The sequence below is a fragment of the Chanodichthys erythropterus genome, chromosome 11 (assembly GCF_024489055.1).
Source record: "Chanodichthys erythropterus isolate Z2021 chromosome 11, ASM2448905v1, whole genome shotgun sequence".
NCBI classification, from domain to species: Eukaryota; Metazoa; Chordata; class Actinopteri; order Cypriniformes; family Xenocyprididae; genus Chanodichthys; species Chanodichthys erythropterus.
In genome coordinates, this window is record NC_090231.1 from 10,224,395 (window position 1) to 10,248,095 (window position 23,701).

At 36.5% G+C, this 23,701-nt stretch overlaps 1 protein-coding gene across 7 annotated transcripts; it reads right to left on the minus strand.

The window, feature by feature from the left end:
- Window positions 1–126: 126 nt before the first annotated feature.
- Window positions 127–22,637, minus strand: LOC137030989 (uncharacterized). 7 transcript variants are annotated; one of them, XM_067401542.1, is made up of 24 exons: window positions 22,446–22,637; window positions 16,902–17,006; window positions 16,525–16,639; window positions 16,005–16,399; window positions 14,029–15,700; window positions 13,643–13,915; window positions 13,084–13,473; window positions 12,562–12,987; window positions 10,003–10,269; window positions 9,673–9,924; window positions 9,298–9,543; window positions 8,966–9,223; window positions 7,663–7,971; window positions 7,291–7,560; window positions 7,093–7,176; window positions 6,562–6,706; window positions 4,395–4,459; window positions 4,084–4,295; window positions 1,642–1,898; window positions 1,446–1,559; window positions 1,025–1,196; window positions 912–956; window positions 476–760; window positions 127–258 (listed from the first exon to the last, which is right to left on the minus strand). In XM_067401542.1, exons 4-24 carry the CDS (start codon window positions 16,357–16,359, stop codon window positions 203–205), a joined length of 6,153 nt encoding a protein of 2,050 aa, XP_067257643.1. In that variant the 5' UTR covers window positions 16,360–16,399; window positions 16,525–16,639; window positions 16,902–17,006; window positions 22,446–22,637; the 3' UTR covers window positions 127–202. The 7 variants fall into 7 exon arrangements, with proteins under 7 accessions (XP_067257643.1, XP_067257644.1, XP_067257642.1 ...); XM_067401541.1 differs by having other exon boundaries at window positions 161–261; window positions 16,902–16,935; XM_067401538.1 differs by having other exon boundaries at window positions 161–261.
- Between the last annotated feature and the right edge of the window lie 1,064 nt (window positions 22,638–23,701).

Here is a 23,701-nt window from a genome sequence, read left to right on the forward strand (position 1 = left end):
TGAATGATTCAATTAAACTTTTTATTCCTTTTATCAAACTTTTATTGTTTACTTATTGTCTGTTGATTCCACTTTCATCAACAAATATTAGGCTGTACATTTCATTTGTGAAATCTTTGCACATAATTCTCAAATCAACAGATTAACAGACAGAAAAAATGAATCGTCATAACTAAAGTATATATTCATATTGCTGCACTTCTCATGTTACTGCCAATGTTGTATTCCTCATTTGTAAATCACTCTGGATTGAAGCATCTGCTAAATAAATATTTGGACATGTAAGCAACCTGAACATTTATACAATCTAAAATTTACAAAATCACATTCACAGTTATACTTAGAATTTACAATTGAAGTACAATGAAACAACAATCAGATATAATACCAATCTGTGATAATCTGTTCATGTAAAGTGTTTTTATACTGATGTCTATTCACACTACGATTGAAAGGTCTGTAAAAGGCCTCTAACCCTCGAGGCCAAACTGCGTCACATATGGCTTCAGTCGGTTTGTCACAAATTCATCATTGCGAGGCAGCTTCTTCATGAACTCGTGAATGGCTTTCACTGATTCTTCGAATCCCCACGTCTCAACAACCAAACTCGCCAACTCAAACCTGTCACTTGCTTCATTAAGCTTCTTCCAACGAATCGGAGCTCTTTTCTCAGCGTGATTCATTAAATTCTTTAACTTCTTGAGCTCATCACATTTAAGATCCTCCATCATTTCACCAAGATCAGATATCCATTTTTTTTCTTAGACACACAAATAGTCAATTATCAGGTGTTAATTTTTTTTTCATTTTAAAATGATGTTTTAGCATTCTGTGAAGCTCAGGGAACTTCAAAGTGAATTTTGTTTGGAAACATTTCAATAGGTTTAAATTTTTAAAAAATATTACAGTACCTTGATTGTTCGAATGTTCTTCAGATCTCATTTGGGTGTGATTATCTGGTTACACGAGAACAAAAAAATTAGATGCTTTTCACAGAGTACAAAGAACAAAAAAAAAGTCTTACCTCTGTCTTTCTTGAGGATTATCAAACGTCTCCATGTAGTTTTGAAATTTTTTTCACCACTTTCCTTTAATTTATGCTGAATTTTAATTTGCAGTTCAGTCACATCTTTATCTAAGAAGACCTCAAATGTAGGATGGTGATTACCATCATGCAAGAGTTCAAATAATTTTTTCTAAAGGGTACAAAAAAAAAAAAACTGTAATCATACACAAAAAGCTGTACAGCATTTAGTAAGGTTAGTAAAATCAATAAAGCATTTTTCATTTCCTGTGCCAACGGACATGTGCCCAATTAGCTTCACATTGTGAAAAAACTATTAAAATACATCAAAATAAATGTCTTTGTGGTGAAAGAAACTGGTGGCTAAAATATAGATTATAGGTGTTGATAAGCAAATGCCTGGGACAAACAATTTAATTACCTTTGGTTGGATTTTTTTGGCTTCTTTTGAGATCAGAGTATACTTTGCACTTGTCATTAGTTTGCAGTCAGAGCTGGTTTGGATGAACACATACTCTTGTTGCTGATTTTTTATCTGTTGACCAAACAAGAATATGTAATGTTTATTTAAAATAATCTACAAAAGCAAAAGCAGAACAAATTAAACGTTTTCAGACCTCTGAGAGTGGGACATTGCTCGGCAATAGGAAAACCCATAGTCTTTGCAGGGTTGGTGACGCATCAGGTTCCTGGAACAGCAGCACCTGCCCTTTGATCATTCTGTTATTCTGATCATTCTCATGCACAACGCCATAGTGAGATAACCGACAGACATTTACAGCTATATGCGTTTTCGAAATTTTAACTGGAGAGAGGAATTCCCGGGTGTCCTCATTGTGCATATGGACAACAGAAAGATTTCCAATTGCATCAACTGTACATAGAAAGATGAGTGGCACAAAAAAACAGTCAGAATCTCAATTAAGTTTTATATAAAAGTAGTTATATATATTTAAAATAACTAGTATTGTGTTAATATTTTTAAAAACTACTCGTTTCTACTTATGAAGAAATAGATTTCACAACAAATGTTAGTAAAAGGCTGTAAGCAATTAGATTAAAGTTGTTCAAGTCAAAATGTACTCCAGTTTTTGTTAAAGGTGCCCTAGAATCAAAAATTTAATTTACCTCGGCATAGTTGAATAACAAGAGTTCAGTACATGGAAATGACATACAGTGAGTCTCAAACTCCATTGTTTCCTCCTTCTTGTGTAAATCTCATTTGTTTAACCTGTTAACTGTCACCCCCACTTTTTTTTTTAGACAAGAAAATGCACTATCCAAACATAAATGGTTGTAATTCAAGAATACTTAAAGTTATAGAAGTTTAAGTTTATGAAAATGTAAAAATATAATATTTTATGTAAAATATATATTTTACAAAACAAGTTTTACTCTAAAACTGCAAGGAAATCAAAGCCAAAAATCTGAACAAGTTGTGTTCCAAATTTCAGGTTGATATCTCAAAAAAATGAGCTTTCAGTAAGATTTTGTTTGGGCGCAGTACCACACTTTTTCACTAGATGACAACCAAGCTCCATTACTGATCATATAAAGGCGCCTCCATTTCCATATATGGTTTTAGTGATCTGAACCATATATTTCCATTATTTTCATACAATTTATGAAGTACACATCCTATATAGAAGTAGTATGGGAAGTTTGGCAGAAAATTGATATGAATTCAGCCTCTAATAAACATAAAATTAACATGAATGTGGGTTATAGATCACCGCCACAATCATAAATTTATTTATTTTTTCTATTAAAAACATTTTCAGACCTTTTTTTTCCTCAAAAAATTGAATGGATGTTATCTTTTGAACTCTTGGCATGAAAACAAACATGTTTCAACCAATCTTTAATGATTTTTCATGTTCATCGCTATTTCAAAATAAAGGTCTGAACATGCCTTATGAGTATGAAAATATGCTTTTTGCAAATTGATAAATTACTGCTCCTCTGTAATTTATTTTGAAAATCAGTCAAATATGTAAACGAGATTCTAAGCTTTCAAATGATATATAGTTTGTCAAGATTAGTTTAGGTTTAGTATAGAATATTACTGTTTTAAATATGTAATGGCTGTGGGCCCACCGGTGGGCCCGTGACAGTTAACAGGTTAAAAGACCTCCAAAGAACAGGCGAATCTCAACATAACACCGACTGTTCCGCAACTGTCGGGATCATTAATATGTACGCCCCCAATATTTGCATATGCCGCCCCATGTTCAAGGCATTACACAAGCCAGTATAATGTCTGGATGTGCACAGCTGAATCATCAGACTAGGTAAGCAAATAAGGACAACAGTGAAAAATGGCAGATGGAGCAATAATAACTGACATGATCCATGATTACATGATATTTTTATTGATATTTGTAAATTGTCTTTCTAAATGTTTTGTTAGCATGTTGCTAATGTACTGTTAAATGTGGTTAAAGTTACCATCGTTACTTACTGTATTCATGGAGACAAGAGCCATTGCTATTTTCATTTTTAAACACTTGCAGTCTGTATAATTCATAAACATAACTTAATTCTTTATAAATCTCTTCAACAGTGTTTAATGTTAGCTTTAGCCACGAAGCACAGCCTCAAATTCATTCAGGATCAAATGTAAACATCCAAATAAATACTATACTCACATGATCCAACGCATGCATGCAATATGCATGACGAACATCTTGTAAAGATCCATTTGAGGGTTATATTAGCTGTGTGAACTTTGTAAATGCACTGTATTATAGTTGAGAGCTCGGGGGGGCGGGGAGCGCGAGATTTAAAGGGGCCGCAGCCTGAATCGGTGCATAGTTAATAATGCCCCAAAATAGGCAGTTAAAAAAATTAATAAAAAAAAATCTATGGAGTATTTAGAGCTGAAACTTCACAGACATTCAGGGGACACCTTAGACTTATATTACATCTTGTAAAAACTGGTTCTAGGGCACCTTTAAACACAACTAGAATACATTACTATTCAAACTGCTAATTTTCTTTCTTTTTTTAATTATAAAGATTTTGTATTGACTGGCACTGGCACTAGCTTCATCATTTACCATGTGTCTCACAGTGTGGAAGATGAAGTTCATAGATTTCTCCCGTAGTGGTTTTGATATCAAACAGAGGTCCAGCAGGCTCATAGCGAGTGTTGATAAGGAGACGCATATCCCAGTGAACCACACTGTACTCTACACATCCACTTCCTTTCAATCCAAACAATAGCCCAGTTGTTTTGCACATAAAAAGGCCTTCAGATGTGTACTGAAACCTACAACACACAAATAAAACATTTGAGAAACTATTGCAGACTGAAACATCATATTTATTTTGAAGAGAAGTAATACTTTTAAGACATTCATTTACTCACCTGTAGGAAATCCTGCTATTATTTACTTCTAGTTCAGGCTCAAACTCCTTTATAGGATCTTCCTTCTATGATATAAGATTAGAAATGTTTTACATGACATTTTCCTACTACATAACACATACATTAAAAGAATAACACACCTTTTCAACAGGTATGTTAAAGGGTTAGTTCACCCAAAAATGAAAATTCTCTCATTTATTACTCACACTCGTGTCGTTCCACACCCGTAAAACCTTCATTCATCTTCGTGACACAAATTGAGATATTTTTGATAAAATCAATCAGATGTCTCAGCGAGGCCTGCATTGCCAGCAAGACAATTAACACTTCCAATGCCCAGAAAGCTACTAAAGATGCATTTAAAACAGTTCATGTGACCACAGTGGTTCAGATGAGAATACTTTTTGTGCACCAAAAAATGAAATAACGAATTTATTCAATAATATCTAGGGTATCTAGTGCATCAATATCTAGAATCATAAAGCTTCAAAGCTTTATGAAGCAGTGTTTTGAAATCGCCCATCACTAGATATTGTTGAGTAAAGTCGTTATTTTGTTTTTTGGAGCACAAAAAGTATTCTAGTCACTTCATAACATTCAGGTTGAACCACTGTAGTCACATGAACTGTTTTAAATACGTCTTTAGTAGCTTTCGGGGCATTGGAGGTGTTAATTATCTTGCTGGCAATGCAGGCCTCACTGAGCCATCGGATTTTACAAAAATATTTTAATTTGTGTTCTGAAGATGAACAAAGGTCTCATGGGTGTGGAACGACATGGGTGAGAGGGTGAGAAATTAATGACAGAATTTTCATTTTTGGGTGAACTAACCTTTTAATTGATTACTGATACAAGGTGGGTACTGAGAACAGCAAAATTTTAAAGCTGCCATCGAACGTGTTTTTTACAAGATGTAATATAAGTCTACAGCGTCCCCTGAATGTGTCTGTGAAGTTTCAGCTCAAAATACCCCATAGATTTTTTTTTAAATAATTATTTTAACTGCCTATTTTGGGGCATCATTAGAAATGTGCCGATTCAGGGCTGCGGCCCCTTTAATTGCTCACACTCTCCGCCCCCCCAGAGCTCTCGAACTATCATTGCATAAACAAAGTTCACACAGCTAATACCCTCAAAATGGATCTTTACAAAGTGTTCATCATGCAGCATGTCTAATCATGTAAGTACAGTATTTATTTGGATGTTTACATTTGATTCTGAATGAGTTTGAGGCTTTGCTTCGTAGCTAAAGCTAACATTACACACTGTTGGAGAGATTTATAAAGAATGAAGTTGTGTTTATGAATTATACAGACTGCAAGTGTTTAAAAATGAACGAGGGCTCTTGTCTCCGTGAATACAGTAAGAAACGATGGTAACTTTAACCACATTTAATAGTACATTAGCAACATGCTAACGAAACATTTAGAAAGACAATTTACAAATATCACTAAAAATATCATGATATCATGGATCATGTCAGTTATTATTGCTCCATCTGCCATTTTTCGCTATTGTTCTTGCTTGCTTACCTAGTCTGATGATTCAGCTGTGCACATCCAGACATTAATACTGGCTGTCCTTGTGTAATGCCTTGAACATGAGCTGGCATATGCAAATATTGGGGTCATACATATTAATGAACATGACTGTTACGTAACAGTCGGTGTTATGTTGAGATTCGCCTGTTTTTCAGAGGTCTTTTAAACAAATGAGATTTATATGAGATGGAGGAAGCAATGGAGTTTGAGACTCACTGTATGTCATTTCCATGTACTGAACTCTTGTTATTCAACTATGCCGAGGTAAATTAAATTTTCAATTCGATGGCACCTTTAAAGCAGTTCTTATCTGTCTTGAAACTGTTTACGTTTGGCACAGTCATCCACTACTAGCATCCTTCTTAGCTTAGAGGTCCTCCTTCACATTACCCATAATTGTCCTGCAAGTCTTTTTACATGATCTGTTGGCCTTTACTGACATTCCTCTTGTATTACTTCATCTGCACCCAACTACTGTTAGATTTTTGATAGATTATAACTGTACAATTGAATCTTACTCTGTGCTGGTCAAGCTACATATGCCATATTCATAATACTTTATAAAATGTCTGACTAATCGCACAAACATAACACAAAAGTAACAAATTCCCTGTTCCATACCATACCTTCTTTTCCATTTTGCTTTTTGATCCTAAATCTTTTGTGCTGTAATGCTGTGGTTGGGTGCATCTTCTTTTACCAGCCTGTTGGGTTTCAAAGCGTTCTTCTTCCACCAAGAGGCCAATCTCTGTTATTTGGTTGTCACAAAGGCTGTGCAAATGATTGAACAAAGATTATCAAAAGTTTAATTTTGGCAAACCAAAACTGTAATAAAATACAAAAGTGGCAGTTGAGATTGCCAGAACTTGTCTGTAACAAAATACAGTGGCAATGTTACAACCATTATTGGAGGTACTTTGATGACATTGTGAATTTATAATTTATACTTATAAACAACTACTTGCATTAAAAAAAAGTAATATTCAATAATTGTAGAGCACTCCATGATCTTAAATTTAAGGGTAAATAAGTGAGACATTCATATTGTTTATCCAATAAAATGAACCAATTACCATCACATTTTTACTTTCTTTTTCCATTCTAATAACAGTGTACAATGATAGCTGCATATAATATTTAACCAACACCATAATCACCATATGGTCTCTGTGAAACTGTTTCCATCTAAGGCTATGCACAGTCTCTGTACTCCTTTGTCAGTTATGTCATTTCCAGTAAGACTGAAAAAAAGGACAATGTGGTTAAACATCAGTAATCATGTGGTTAAGAGTCATTCAGCAGCTTTTTAAAAACAGCCCAGTCCTTTAAATGCTGATTAGCCCATGAATACTCACTCTAAAGTCATAATTTTGTGAAGGTGAGGAAGGAAGAGATCCAAGCATGCATCTGTGATCTGGCAATGACTGAGATTAAGATGCGTAAGGTCCTCTGTGTAATCCAAGACTAACTGCAGAGACTCACATGTACGGTAGTTAAGAGGAGTGTCACTGAGGTCCAGCTCTTTTCCAAGTGATTTGGAAAGTGATGATGCCCATTTCAAAGACACAGCCATGGGGACATTGAAAATCAATGTCAGAAACTGACAAAGAAGGCTTTTGCCCAAGCTGTTGAGATAGAAGTTTTTGCAACCCAATCATTTAATCATATGTATAAATACAACAATAAAAACAATTACCTAATTTATGCCAAAATATATGAGGACTCACTGAAGATGCACTTTGTGCAAAATAGGGAAGAGAAGCTCAAGTGCAGAATCATCTGCTTGGCAGTCATATAAAATTAATTCTGTGTCACATGTTGATGTATTAATGGCAGAAGAAATGGCTGTAAAATCCGTAAGACTCAGAGTTAGAACATCCCCATTTTCTTGACCGAAACGGCCACTACTGAGGGAAGAATTGCAGGAGAAGTCCAGTTTGTGGTTCAGGGCACTCAAGAGGGCAGACATTGAATATCCTTGTTTTTCCATTTCCTTGGAGGTATGAAGAAAACTCAACAGCAGCTTTCTATCGACCCTAGTCCAATGAAGTAGAACAGTAGTGTTAGTAAGGCCATAAGTGCATGAGTAAGTGATTCAAAGTATTTTGAGGGTAAAAAGGCTAATTCACACTGCATCAACAGACGCAGACCAACGCTGACAGTCAACAGATTACAGCATGTCACTTGACATTTTAATTCCTATTCAGCATGTTCAAACGTCTGTTGGTGCGGTGTAAATTGGCTTTAAAGGATTAGTCCACTTTTAAATAAACTTTTCCTGATAATTTACTCACCCCCATGTCATCCAAGATGTCCATGTCTTTCTTTCTTCAATCAAAAAGAAATTAAAATTTTTTATGAAAACATTCCTGGATTATTCTCCTTGTAGTAGACTTCAATGGGCACCAAACATTTGAAGGTCAAAATTAGTTTCACTGCAGCTTCAAATTGTTCTACACGATCCCACATGAGAAATAAGGGTCTTATCTAGTGAAACCATCACTCATATAATTTTCAATTTTTTTCAGAAAATAAGTAAATGCTCATCTTGAACTAGCTCTCTTCTTCATATATGTGCAATATGCTAGTTCAATAGTATATAACAATTAGTTCAGACTTTGACCTGTGGAGGGCAGTAATACGCTTAGCAGTGCCTACACTGCTGGAATTCTAATAGAGAAGAAGAAGAGAGCTAGTTCAAGATGAGCATTTAAGATTAAAACTTATATAATTTTCAATTTTTTTTCAGAAAATGAATGATGGTTTCACTAGATAAGACCCTTATTTCTCATCTGGGATCGTGTTGAACAATTTGAAGCTGCAGTGAAACTAATTTTGACCTTCAACTGTTTCTTGCCCATTGAAGTCTACTATAAGGAGAAAAAGTTATCAAAAACTTTCATTTCTTTTCGACTGAAGAAAGAAAGACATGGACATCTTGGATGACATGGGGGTGAGTAAATTAACAGGACAAGTTTATTTAAAAGTGGACTAATCCTTTAAGTTGTACAAAAATCATGTGGACATTACCTCAGATCAGAAACTCTGTGCATAAGTTTTACAATGCTGTCCGTCTCATTACTTGGAATGACAGAGTTTAACAGGTTGAGCTTCACACCATCACTATAGTGCAGGGCAAAGCAGAGGGCTTTGCAATCAGTTGAATCCAACTCTCTCATGCAAAGGTTAATCAGGTTAGCTGAAGATTTTACTAATTTCACAATTAGATGACCAGCACGTTTTTGATATATCTCTTTCAGTGCAGCCCTGACAAATCGTGGGCTTATCCTGCATAATTAAGAAAGAATTAGTTTTATATAAGTCTATTTACATAATTAAATGTAAACAAGGAAAGGTCTTGCCTTTTAAAGCAGACTGTGTCCAGTACAGCAAGAAGGCTTGGAACTTTGAGAACATTAAATCTGCCTTCTGGAAGGTCTAGTATCACTTGCTTTTTGGTGACCTGAGCTAGATAAGATAAAACATCCCAGGACAAACCACAAGGGGACAAATCACCATCAATTTTCCCCAGGAACAACTGTGTCAGATTTTCATCTTGAGCATCATACACAACTTCTGCTAGCTGTTCCAGAGTGTCTTTATTAAATCTGTTGTCACAAAATTGTTGTTATTATACATATTTTTATAATTATTAAGTAAACAACACTTCAAATACATGTGGTATAAAATACCACAGTACTATTGCAGAACAAAAAAAATGCCAGTTTCCCACTTACTTAATGGACAAGGCACCCTGATGGCACAGCACACAGAGCAAGTGAGGCTCAATTTTAAAGTCAGAAAGGTTCAAGTTGTGGACTGTCCAGACTCTAAGAAGAGAAGTCAGGCTGCTCAATAGCTGGCAAAGTTCTCTCTCTGGCAGATGAGAATTTGACAAAACCAAAGACAGCTCTTCCACCGTTACGGAATTTATTTCTTTATGTGACCTAACCAGTCTTGCCAGCTTTGAAGTTGCAATTTCATTTACTCTGAAAATCAATCAATCAATCAATGAATCAATCAATCAATAAAACTGTGCAATATATTTGCATCACAAAAATTATTACCTCAAGGTTTGAAGCTTTTTCATATTTGAAAAGAGGTAGGCACAACCTTGACAAGAGATCTTCTGAGGGAGAAGACTGAGGGAGATGTCCTCTTTGTCCAGCAGTTTGAAAATGTTACCAACAGCTTTGCAGAGGCGACTTGGCAGCATGTCCATCAATGAAATGCTAAAACCAAGAGATCTCAAAAGCTCAGCGATCTGTTTTGGATTCCATTCATTGTCTGCTGAGAGGACCTCACACACGGTCTGGAAAAACTGCTCATCACAGCTATAGAGAGAGTATAAGTTTTATTTAATGTAATATGTAATGCAAGTTACTACACAAATCAAACAAGAAAATCCAAGAAAGGATTTGATTAATGATTATATCTCAATATGAAACCTTAAAGGGTTAGTTCACCCAAAAATGAAAATTCTCTCATTAATGACTCACCCTCATGTCATTCCAAACCCGTAAGACCTCCGTTCATCTTCAAAACACAGTTGAAGATATTTTAGATTTAGTCCCTTCTGTCCCTCCATTGAAAATGTATGTACAGTGTACTGTCCATGTCCAGAAAGGTAATAAAAACAGCATCAAAGTAGTCCATGTGACATCAGAGGGTCAGTTAGAAGTTTTTGAAGCATTGAAAATACATTTTGGTCCAAAAATAACAAAAACTACGACTTTATTCAGCATCGTATTCTCTTCCAGAATCCTTTCCATTGAATTGCTTCCATTGAATCCTTTCATCTGTCGGCATTGGTAATGCACTTTTACGTCGCCGTGGTTGTTTTTGGCGATTAGGACATCCGCGACATGCACACTTACGCACCATTTAAAAAAAATATAGCAATACCAAAATACAAACAATGTAGAATAGCTTGAATACAGCTTGCGTCTCCCTCAGACTGTAAACGAAGCTCGAGCACACCGGATAAAGTCATAGTTTTTGTTATTTTTTGGACCAAAATGTATTTTCGATGCTACAAAATGTTGCGGATGTCCTAATCGCCAAAAACAACCACGGCGACGTAAAAGTGCATTACCAACGCCAACAGATGAAAGGATTCAATGGAATCAGTTCAATGGAATCAATTCAAAGGAATCAGTTCAATGGAATCAATTCAATGGAATCAATTCAATGGAAAGGATTCCAGAAGAAAATACAATGCTGAATAAAGTTGTAGTTTTTGTTATTTTTGGACCAAAATGTATTTTCGATGCTTCAACAAATTCTAACTGACCCTCTGATGTCACATGGACTACTTTGATGTTTTTATTACCTTTCTGGACATGGACAGTATACCGCACATACATTTTCAATGGAGGAACAGAAAGCTCTCGGACTAAATCTAAAATATCTTAAACTGTGTTCTGAAGATGAACGAAGGTCTTACGGGTTTGGAACAACATGAGGGTGAGTCATTAATGACATAATTTTCATTTTTGAGTGAACTAACCCTTTAAAGCAGAGGTCTTCAACCCTGCTTCTGGGGACCCACTGTCCTGCAGAGTTTAGTTCCAACCCTAATCAAACACACCTGAAGTATCTAACCCTGCTCTTCAGGATTGCTTGGTGTGTTAAAGGTTGGAAATAAAGTTTGCAGGATAGTGGGTCACTAGGAGCAGCGTTGAAGACCTCAAGAGAGATAGTTCACCGATAAATAAAAATTTTGTCATCATGTTGTTCCAACCCTATGAATCTCTTTCTTCTGTGAAACACAAATGAAGGTATTCTGAGAAATGTCTCAGTGTTTTTTGTCCATACAATGGAAGTCAATGGTAACCAAAATAGTTTGGTTACCAACATTCTTCAAAATATCTTCTTTTATATTCCACAGAATTCAGTCAGGTTTGTACGGAAGAGGATTAGGGCCAAGCAATAATAAAAAATAAAACCATCTCGAGATTAAAGTTGTTAAATTTCGAGAAAAAAGTCGAAATAAAATGTTGAGAATAAACTCATTAAATTACGAGAAAAAAGTTGTTAAATTATGAGAACAAATTCGTAATTTAATAACTTTTTTCTCAAAGTCAAGATAAAATGTTAAGAATAAACTCGTTAAATTTCGAGAAAAAAGTCGAGATAAAATGTTGAGAATAAAGTCATTAAATTAAGAGAAAAAAGCCGTTAAATTATGAGAACAAATTTGTTAAATTATGAGAAAAAAGTCGTTAAATTATGAAAACAAATTTGTTAAATTATGAGAACAAATTCGTTAATTTAATGACTTTTTTCTCATAATTTAATGACTTTATTCTCAACATTTTATCTCGACTTTTTTCTCGAAATTTAACGACATTTTTCTCATAATTTAATGAATTTGTTCTCGTAATTTAACAAGTTTTTTCTTGAATTAAATGAGTCTATTCTCAACATTTTATCTAGACTTTTTTCTCAAAATTTAACAACTTTAATATCGAGATGGTTTTTTTTTTTTATTATTGCTTGGCCCTAATCCTCTTCCGTAAGTTTGGAATGAAAGAATAATGAAAGAATTTTCATTTTTAGACTATCCCTTTAACATTGACAAAGGAACATCAGTCATGCATTTTAATTTGAACTAATCTACTCACCAAAGTTTTGAAATATAGGGTAAACAATTTAGGAAAATCTTAAGTTTTTCTCTTTCGCATGACCAGCTCCTGAGCTCCACTGGTTTTGTAATGGCCTGAAGCTTTAGGAGTTCAATTAGAGCAAATGTCTTCTCTAGTTTTAGTAGGTCCACTGTCCATACAGCAGGGGCAACCATAAGAATGGGCTTTAATGCAGGTAGTGCTGTCTTCCATGATGAACTTTCTTTCAGCTGGGTGAAGAGATCCAAAAGGAAAAAGCTCTGCATGTCTTTGCTGTCTTCAGCAAAGGGAAAGGTTGAGTAACTGCATATTGTAGAAAGGCTCCTTAGTTTCTCCTCTCCACATTCAGATGCAAGAATGAAAAGATCAGTAACAATCTTCACAATTTTGTGGATTTCTTTAGGCTGTCTGAGAGCAGCACTGAACCTGCAATAAAAAAAAAGATGCTTATTTTATATTTTAGAACTTTATCCAGTTATTTTATATGAACAATTTTCAAAAAGGTTTGTGAATTTTACTCACCTCATTTCTGTAATATAGGGAATACACTGAAGAAAAAGTTTAAGTTCACTCAGCGCGTATGTGACGTTATCTAGTTCAGCGGGCTTCTTTAAATTTAGAGCTTCCATGGTTTGGAAGAGCAGTGACATTGATGGGTTTGAAGGCTGTACAACCCATGTGGTTGGCAATGCATAAAAAACAGGTTGCAAAACTGGAAGAACATCCATGTTCTTACCCTGTTCTTGCAGATTTAGCAAAAATTTACACTGCTCCTCAAAGTTTTCTCTTTGATTGTTGCTGAAAACAGACAGCAGATTTCTTACACATCGTTGACCAGTCTTCATCTCATAAATAGCTCCTTGAACATAGAGGTCTGTTTCTATTGCTACTTTGAACTGATGGGGGGAAATCCTGCAAAAAATAAAGAAATAAATAAAGAATACATATAAAATAAGAAAAAAAAAATTAAAAAATGATTGTGGAATGTATTATAGGTCATATTTTTACTTGAATAAAACTAAATAATTTTAGATTACAACAGGAAGTAAGTGTTGTATGAATAAGTGTTCACTCGTTGTACCTAATGGTTGCAATATTGGATAAGCTCTCAAAAATGGCCTTCTGCAAAGATCTGGTTATGAGTTTTTCATTTACATGAAGAAAAAGATGAACACTCTCTGATCTCTTCTTTTTAAGGACTTCTCCTATCCTTTGAAACACTTTCTGGTCTTGTGTTTCATGTGCATAGAGGTGCATTTCAAAGCTGAACAAGCTAAGCAGGCTATCAAAATCTGAAAACTGTTCAGCTTCAAAAGCCACTCTCCACATTTGCGACTGCAACCTGCTTGTTGACCTGGGAATAAAAAATGAGTGTAAAAAGCAAAATAAATACATAAAATCTTAAAAATCATATTTTTGTTATTGCTATAAAGTTTGTTTCACCAGCCATAAATTAACTTCTTGTACCTGAGAAATGTAAGATTTTTCAACGAGCCAAGAAGTAATTTCACCCCAGGGTCAGAAATGTTGCAATCTGTGAGGTTCAGATCAATATTCCGATGCGTAGTTTGACTGACCACATAGGATAGTACACAGCAGTGGTGGGGATCAAGGGTTTGGTCCTCTAAATCAAGCTCATACTGAACCTTTGCCAGGAAGAGTAGGCATGCCTCAGGAGATTGATACTCATAAAGACATCGACACACAAACAGGATGTTGTCAACTTCCACAAACTGCTCGATATCACCTTCTTGATTCTGTTCTTTAGTGTAAAGGAAAGTGTCAATAATCTGTTGAAAGTACTTGGCACGTGTGGCTTCTATCTGTTCTACTGGCACCAAACACTTTATAAGCTCAACCAGATTATCAGAGAGAAGTCCAGACAAAAAGGGCATGATATATTTAAGGTATTTTCCATCTTCATCGCTGTGACATTGATCAAGCACATTAGTGATCTTGTCAGGATTTAAAATTAGAAAGAGGGCTGCCCAAAACTCTTGCATTGTGTTATGCAGGAATGCATAGACTTTGCAAGAGGTTGTGGATGGGTTCCAGAATTGCTTTGTCAAGAAAGCATTTTGCACAGGGTTGTCTTCAAGATCCAAATCTGTCAGGCTCACTGTCTTTGCTAGCATTGCTTGATAGGAGGCTAGAGCTATTTTAACAATGTCCCTTTTGTTGTCCGTAATGTATTTATCTAAGTGCTCCACATTTTGGTGCCCATGTTGTTTCATGCAAAAGCGAAAAATTTGGACATACATCTCCGTAATTGTAAAAGGCTTATTCCTGGCTTCAACAGGACTTACTGAAATGCAGGCAGTTACTATGAAGGCATACAGTGGTACAGAGCACAAACTGAACAACTCTGGGTTTTTCAAAGGACCAATGTCATCCGTTGTTCCCAGCATCCATTTGAAGTATTCATAGATGGACCTATGACTAAAACCCTGAACCTCTACTCGATAAGATGGCCAGTCTGACAGGTAACCTGTATCCTCAGCTTCTGGTCTGCAAGTGGTCAAGACCTTTGCATCTTTCAAAAATTCTTTCCCCATGAGCTGCTTAATCACGTTGTTTCCAGTCACATCCATGATACCATCAAAAATGAGTACAACATTCTCTGAATTGCTCTCAATATTTTCTAGAACTTGATCTGATGCTTCTTCTGGGCATATGTAATGGTGAAAAATAAGATCCTTCAACATATGAGGATTTGGATACTGGGAGAAAACTCTCATCAGTGGCTCATCAAAATAAAACATGTAACTCACTGGAATGCTTTTCTCTTCAGTCCAGAGTCTAAGAATCTCTAGTGCAACTGTTGTCTTGCCCACTCCAGGTTTCCCCACAAGTAGGATGCTTTTCTCATCATTTATTAGTAAGTCTTTGGGAGACAACATTTTCTTGTTTGTTGGAATGGAAATTGTAAGTTTTTTTGAGCGAGATTTCTTGAATCCCTTGTTCTTCTTAAGTTTTGAAACTGTACTAGAATCTGTGTCCATAACAAGGGGTATGTATGTGAAGGGTTTGCTTTTATGCTCGTTTTTTAAAAAAGTCATGCTTTGGTTCCATTTATTTTCCAGTATTTGTCTTGCTTTCCATCTCAAAAGGCCTTGGTATGCGACACAAGGATCTGGGTCTGAAAAAAATATTTAAAAGCGCATTTTTTAAACATTTTGATAGAGATATGATCTACAAAAATGAAAACTAGTCCATAATTTTCTGAGTAATAAATGCATGCTTCCATTTGTCTGGAAAAAGGTCCATTTGTTGGCAGGTTGCCTCATACAGAACCCCGTTATTCTACCATTTTGCCTTCCCCTACTATCACTACATGCCTCAGATTAAATTTAAGGTACAAATATAAATACATTTATCTAAACCAATTTGCACAATCATCATCTTAAAAATAAGAACACAGTATACTTGTGCTTGATGCTCACCTGCTAGGTTTGCAGTCTGAGATTGTGGTTCATCCTGGAAGGAGAAGCAGCTAATCCAGTGATGTAAATCCCGATCTCCCAAAACAGGTCTTGGAAATACTTCAAATCTTTTTTTGTCAAGAATTTTTAAAAACTTTGAGCAGGCTTCTTCTCCTTTAGAAAAAACTATGTCGAGCAAAATCCTTATCCTATCCTGACTATTTTCTGCAGACTCAATTGAACTCAGCTCATGATTTATGAAGAAGTTGCACTGGTTTAAGGCTTCAATTAAAGGATCACAGTTTAAACGTCCTTCAGTTAGCAGCGTTCGGCCATTTCCGAGGAATTCCTGTGCAGATTGCTGGGTGCTTGCCATCCTGAAGATTTTATTCGGTTCCTGTTGTAGTAATCAAATTCTGAAAGATTAATTGTGAGAAAGAGAGAAAATAAAAGACCATGTTTTAAATCATTAGTGTTAGTTTTTAGCATTTTTTGTTGTTGTTTTGTTTACATTTTTTATAAATAATTAAAAAAAACTCACTTTATAGCCTATATATGACACATATGTGTCACATGTTGTCACAGCCGTGGTCACACTACTTTGAGCATGTGAAATTTCTTCTGACTTTGCAATGGACGTTCACATGCAGTGGTGCCTTTTTAAAAACAAATTCAGAAAAATATACAATGTAATTATCAAACCTTAAAGAAAGAAATCTGGTGAGCTCCGCTGTTGTAAAATGATTCGCTTTTGAAGCCATCAGTTAACATTTTCAACCTATTTTTCAAATAATTGTGAATTAGGTCACAATAGGTTTGTCTTTCAGGGTTCAAAAATAATCTCCCTATGAATTAAGTTTTTACTTCCAGAACCCACCAGTTCACCCAAAAATGAAAATTCTGTTATCATTTACTCACCCTCAAGTTGTTCCAAACCTTGAGTTTCTTTCTTCTGTTGAACACACAAGGTATTTTGAAGAATGTTGGTAACCAGACAGTTTGATGGTAGCCATTGACAGGAAGCTGGGATCAACATCAGTGAAGCAAGATCAGACAGGCCCAAATATGTGACAATGCAATATTTCCCTTTTGAGGCTGGTTCTCTCGACATTGCGTCATTGATTCTCCTAGTCTGAAGCCCTACCGAATGGCTCTGTGTGCGTCACGCCGACCAATGACGTTCAAGTGTGCAAAAAAAGGGTGAGCGCTCCAGCTATATAAGCTGCAGCTAACGTCACTGCATTCAAATCTTTCTCCTTCATGACACCTGTCTACTTAAATCTGCATTCAAAGTGGATTATTTCTCTTCTGTGTTCCAGTGAACTTCAAGACAGGGGTGTTTCTAAGCCATTTTCAGGCGGCTTAAAACCCCCTATCTGTCGTCTCAGCCCCCCTAAAACTGTATTCACCTATATGAACGATCGGGCCAGTGGTGCTTTAACAAGAAAGTTTGAAATTTTCACGTGTTTTTAAGTCTGGTCAGTTTAAACAACTGATTTAATCCATCCAAGCGCAACATGCTGCAAAAGAGAAATCAGTGAGGTACTGGAGCGCTATGATAGATAGTTAATTTGCGTGCACACACATGAAGTCAGCATGCAAGTACCGAATTGAGTTATTTTATTTTTATTTAGGCAAGGCCAGTGAATGTTTTGGCAGGGCAAATAAATATCTAATCTAAAAAAATCCTTAGTGCCCTGAGTCAATATTTTAGTTTTTTATTGATACTTGTTTCATTTATAGCCTGTTTTCACAGCAGCTGAAACAATTAAAATTATCACTTTGATGGTGGATTGTAATCCAGAAAGATCCAAATGACAATCATCAGTGAACACTGGAGATTGACCCGTAGTCAAAAAGCAAAAGACTTTGGACTGTGGAGTGGCTACAGAAATTGAAATCTACAGATAATGCTAATACACACTAAATACACATAGTCATAGCAATGCTGATGTTGTTAACATTAACAATTTGAGAACAATATAACAGTAATAATAATTTGCACGGTTTGACATGATCCCAGCTAAGCGATCGTTAGATTTGATCGTTTAGATTGGCAGCGTGATTTATTGTAGGCCTAATGCTTTTTTCCTCAGTTGGTCAGAACGAAAGTGGCAGACATGTTACTTACTTGTTCAGATGATATTTTCCCGTGAAAATTCTTATGTTAGTCATACTTTCAGGACGTCGAATCTGTGATTCTGAAGTACCGTATCCACACCGGTATGGTGACTGACAGCAAGCATTAGACGTGCCGTTGCACAACGCACGTACAGATATCTATTCGGCGTATGACTGCAATTGCAGGTTTCAAACAAGAGATGGCGACAAAGAGGAAAAATGGTGGACTGCAGCTTTAATAATAAGGATTTTGACAATTGTCTAACAGTAGTCTACATGTGTACCAATTTGAACTGTACTGCAGAAAGGCTGGTATCATTATATCATTTAAAAATGTTTGTATTGACTAAGTAGGCTACTTTTGACTTCCTATATAGTAATATAGTGGTGATGATTTTAAAGATACACCACTTAGGCAGTGGTCTCTTGCTACAGATTCTCACTGAGGGCTAAGCCCCCCTCAGGATGAAATCCTAGAACCACTCCGGCCTCAAGACGACTTTGAAAAAGATGGCTTCGAAGCAGTGCCGTTCCTGCGCAGAACCTATTGAGCTCCCAGATTGGCACAACTCGTGTGTGCATTACCTGGGTCATGCCCATGCGGAAACAGTGATGGAAGGGTCTGGTTGCCCCCCCACTTCAAGGAGATAAGCATCAGGACCCTTCACCTCCTCATCCTTGGTTATAAAATGGCCGTGAATATGCTTCCCACCTCCACCTCTTTATAGCCGCGGAGAAAGAAGCAGCAGCAGCTGGAGGCTGCTTTCTCAGGAGACATGCTCATGCTGGCCCAGCAACCGCATGCCTTGTACTCACCTGAGCATACTGTTACTTATGCCGAAGACTTCCTCCACCCCTCTGAAGGAGTCTGTGGATAGGTGTCTTTTGGCTCGCCGAAGGACGACGCTGACGCCATGTCGACTACAGCCTCGGAGAGATAGGATTGGACATGGAGTCCTGTCCCAGAATCGATGGCGTCCCAGCGAGGCAAGCAAGCATGTGGCAGCCGCCATGGATGACAAACCGCTGTGCATTCTCACTAAAGTGGAGGAGGAGTTAGGTCTAGAGTGGTCTGCTCCTTCCGTGCTGCCACACAGCCAACTGGATGAGTGATTTCAGCACACTGGCCACGGCAAGAACGTTGCCCACACGCTTCTCTCAAAAGGCTTACTGGACAACACAGCACACATCGCAGAGAAGGCTTTTATTTCTGTCAGGGAGGCAGCTTCAGCTCTCCACACCATGGCAGTGCCTCAGATGTTCCAGCTAAAGCTGCTAAAGTCACTGGATTGAGAAACATTTAAAGAGCTCTGAAGCTCTATCGATCTGGCCCTTTGAGCTATGAAAAAGACTGCCCAGTCCATCTGCCGCAGCATGGGGAGTTTGGTGGTATTAAACCACCATTTGTGTCTCACTCTGACAGAGAGCCCTCTTGGATGCCCCAGTTCACGTGGCCGGATTATTCAGTGATGTGTTGGCACATTTTCTGGAAGCCCAGAAACAATCGAAAGCCATGAGTCACTTCATGCCCAAGCATGAAGCCCGCCTTTCTCACGCTGCTATTCATATTTGTCCTCTAGATCCCTTGCCTGTTGTGAGCGAGAAAGTTTGTTGTTCAAAGTCTTTGCCTTTAATAAATGCAAAAACAAACAAAACTTCTCAATATCAGAGCAACTTTTCTCCTCTGCCCTTAACCCTCACATGAAATAAGTAGTTCCCCACCTCAGGGCAGAAAACTGCAGTGTGTAAAGCAAGCACTGATGCACGCACACAGTCCTCCGCCTCAGGGCAGTGAACTACCATTCACAAAGCATACACTCATATGTTCACACAGTTCCCAGCCCCAGAGCAGCAAATGACTGTACATGAAGCACACTCTCACATACACATGCAGTCCCAAGACTCAAGCAAGCTCATACACACTCACACAGCACCCCGCTCAAAGCCAGCGAGCTGGTTCATTTGAAACAGGTAAACAATCGGATATGCTTGTGCGACATAAACAACCCCCGTAACAGGGCAGTGAGTAGTTTCGTGCAAAGTGTGATGTGCCAGACCACTCAGAAAAGCCTGTCACGAAATGGCAAACTGCCCTGTATACAGCGCAGAATTATTCAGCCCGTCAAACACTTGGCGAGCGATTCTGGGCATTTCAGAATGGGTGATGAGAACTATGTTAAGTGGCTACACTTTTGTCGCAGACCACCCTACTTTATTGGCATAATGATGTTTACTGTTCCGCCACAAGATGCTCCCATCTTGCGCACAGCGATACATGCACTAGAGAAGCATGCAATAGAGGTGTTGCCTCTGGATGATTCAGAGTACAGCTGTTATTTTCTGGGTTCGAAAAAGGATGGCGGCCTTCAACCTATTTTGGATTTGAGACCATCGAACAGTGCACTTTCACTGCGCTCACTCAAAATGCATGGGTGCTGCACTGTCCCCTCTAAAATGGAGCGGAATGTTTCTCCTGAAGGTCACGGTGATTTTGCCAAGTAAGACATGTTCCTGGATCAACATCTTTGTTGATCCTGGAACAACATTCCAATCAACCAATCAGATTTTAGGGATAAGTTTACCGTTTATGTCAAGCTTAGGTTTGCAACCAGGGTTAGGTGCTTCTACATCAATGTTATTCACCTATCTTTCCCCTCTGATTTTAGGGATAAATTATGGGTAGGATTAGGTTTAGGGGTAGGAATTACTAAATTTTAAGACTGGAATGTTGTTCCAGGATCAACAAAATATATTGATACAGGAACTTGTCTTACTTGGCAAAATCACTGTGACCGTCTCCTGAACTATATAGGACTGGCTGATTTGGCCCATTCTGAGAATGTGCTAAACAGTCATAAATCAAATCTCCTTCACCACTTGCAGTGCCTAGGGCTTTCTATCAAAGTGCATAAGAGCATGTTACAACCCAAGTCATGTTACAACACAAATCTCATTAAATTGATGATTTAATTTAATCGGTAGAGATCCATCTTCTACCATCGATTCACAAATTTAAAAAAAATCGCTAACGCCTCTCAGATGCATGCAATCCCGAATACAGTTCTCTTTCACAGCTTATTGCTGTTAAATGCTAACAGTATTTGTAAATTAATTGCACAAATTATTACATTATTTGCTAACTGCATTCTTCCAATATTGTAATTTTGACATGCATTCACTGTAAAGCTGCTTTGAAACGATGTGTATTGTGAAATGCGCTATAGAAAATAAATGTGAATTGAATTTAATTATTGCGCTTACATGGTCAAATACACAATTATGTCAAAATGCACGTTGTGTGGATGTAATGTTCTATACGAACATAAACAGTTAGGAGAAAATCTGTTTTATTTTTACATTTTATGAATCAATTTCTGTAGTATTTCTTACTAAATGTCAAATAAACCTAGGTTACTGCACCTGAAAATCTAAAAAAAAAAAAAAAAAAAACTTAATTGGATATATTTTTTTTCTATTGTATTTGCCCTATTGTTTGTAATTTGCTTCTCTGTTCCTATTTTTAGTATCAAAAATAAAATCAACTGCCTTTCTTTATTACAAAAGTCATGTGTGTAATGATTGTAGTCAGCTTAAATGTCATTTGTTTTATAATATAAGAAAAAAAAAGAAAAAACTAAACAAATTTCAAGGTTCACACTTAATCCAGTGAGATTTTTTTCTTCAAGATCTATTAAACTGTCTACCGCAGTCAAAATGAAAAAGTAACAATACGGCAATCACATCGAGGTCGCATAATATTGAACCTTCTGAAACCCTACGGTCTAACGGACACGCGCACGCAGCAGCCACTGACCGTAAGCGCTGAAAGTATGCTAATTGTTGTGACGCATTAGCAGCATTTCCGCTTTTTTGAGTTAACCATTGGAGGCTTGGCATGGAACTGCTTTGATAGAAACGAATGAAAAGTGCTGTAAACTTAACTCTACCCGTCGCAAAGTTGTCTGTGACTTATCTTATAAAACTGGCATTTTCGGTGTAAACTATAAATATTGATCAGTCCAAATGAATTAAAAAGCTGTTTCCCCCTACTCTGAATAAACTGATCACAATGATACAAGCGGACAGCATCTGCTGTTCAAAACGGTGTAAATAAAAACGCACTAAAAACAAACATGTATAATGTACTCATTAAAGTTTAACACATTAAATGTAATCTACAAATAGGCTAATGAACCATTGACAAAAACAATAAATGTAACGATAATTTGACATAGAAATTAATTAAAATGATGAACGAGTTAAAGTTCAAAAATATAGGCTGTAGGTACATTTCTAACCTAGAACACACGTTTAAAAGATGGCGCACATCTGTCTACCTACCTTATTCAGTGCAACTTTTCAGATTTGCATCGCACAAACAAGATCCATAAAGCAACGACAGGTTTGCAAAGTCATCCATGGACAAGATTCGCTCTCCAAGTCTCTATTAAGATCACAGACCAACATTACTGCTGCAAACCAACAAGACTATGGCTATACTTTGATATAGGTCACGCCGAAGTTCCGGGGCAGTGCGTCAGACCTAGATTTTAGGAATAATAGTGGAAGTAACGTTAAGTCTTTCATTTTCGATAAGGTCAGCTAGGCTACAAATAAATCTATTCATAGATATCACGTTTTACAGCAGTAATGGGAGAAACGAAGCTCTTCGAAACTTTGAATTAATTGAACCAATTGCTCCCCAAAATGGGACATTCTAAACGCTTAAAGTGGCTTATTGGATAGTGCAGAAAACTCCAAACTAAAGCATGTTATGAGCCCAGCTGCCCAGGTTTGAACGCAACGCGGTTTGATAATGTACTCCAAACACCACATCTGCTAGTCAGAACGCCTTTTATAGTGTAATACACTGAAACGAAATTAACATATCTTATACCATTATTAAATATGATGTCTTTATAATATAGCCAAGATATGAACAAGTTAAATTTAAGACCTTTTTAATACCACCTCACATGAAATTTAAGACCAAATCTGTGATGGAAACACACACACATTATATAGCTATATGTGATCAGCTAGAACCACGCCCCGGCACCTTTTTTAAAAAATATATATTTTATCACATTAAAAGATATGTCATATATTGTAATAATACATACTATTGTTCTGTAAAAATAAAAAGCAGCATTTAATAATGATGATAATAATTAATAAAATATAATATATTAGATGTATAAATAGAATTATTTTTAAAGTACCTACGAAATGTTTGGAAACAACTATTGATTTTAAAATAATTCTGCTCACCAGGGCTGCATTTATTTGATCAAAAATACAGTAAAAACAGCAACATTGTGAAATATTCTTACAAATAAAAAGTTTTCTATACTTTATAAAAAATATATTATAAAAAGTAATTTATTCCTGTGATCATTTTCAACATCATTACTCGTCTTCAGTGTCACATGATACTTCAGAAATCATTACAATTTGATTTGATGCTCAATAAACATTTCTGATTATTATCAGTGTTGAAAACTGTTGTGCTGCTTCATATTTTTGTGGAAATGGTGATATTTGTTAGTTTTCTTTGAAAAATAGGAAGTTCAATGAACAGCATTTATTTGAATTAT

What these genes read in the sequence shown, in the direction of transcription:
- LOC137030989 (XM_067401541.1), bottom strand. Translation starts at nt 16,359, where the DNA reads ATGGCAAGCACCCAGCAATCTGCACAGGAATTCCTCGGAAATGGCCGA. An exon ending in TTGCACAAAGTGCATCTTCA is followed by an intron (nt 7,561 to 7,662) that starts GTGAGTCCTCAT and finishes CTATCTCAACAG; the next exon opens with CTTGGGCAAAAGCCTTCTTT. An exon ending in AATCCTCAAGAAAGACAGAG is followed by an intron (nt 957 to 1,024) that starts GTAAGACTTTTT and finishes TCGTGTAACCAG; the next exon opens with ATAATCACACCCAAATGAGA.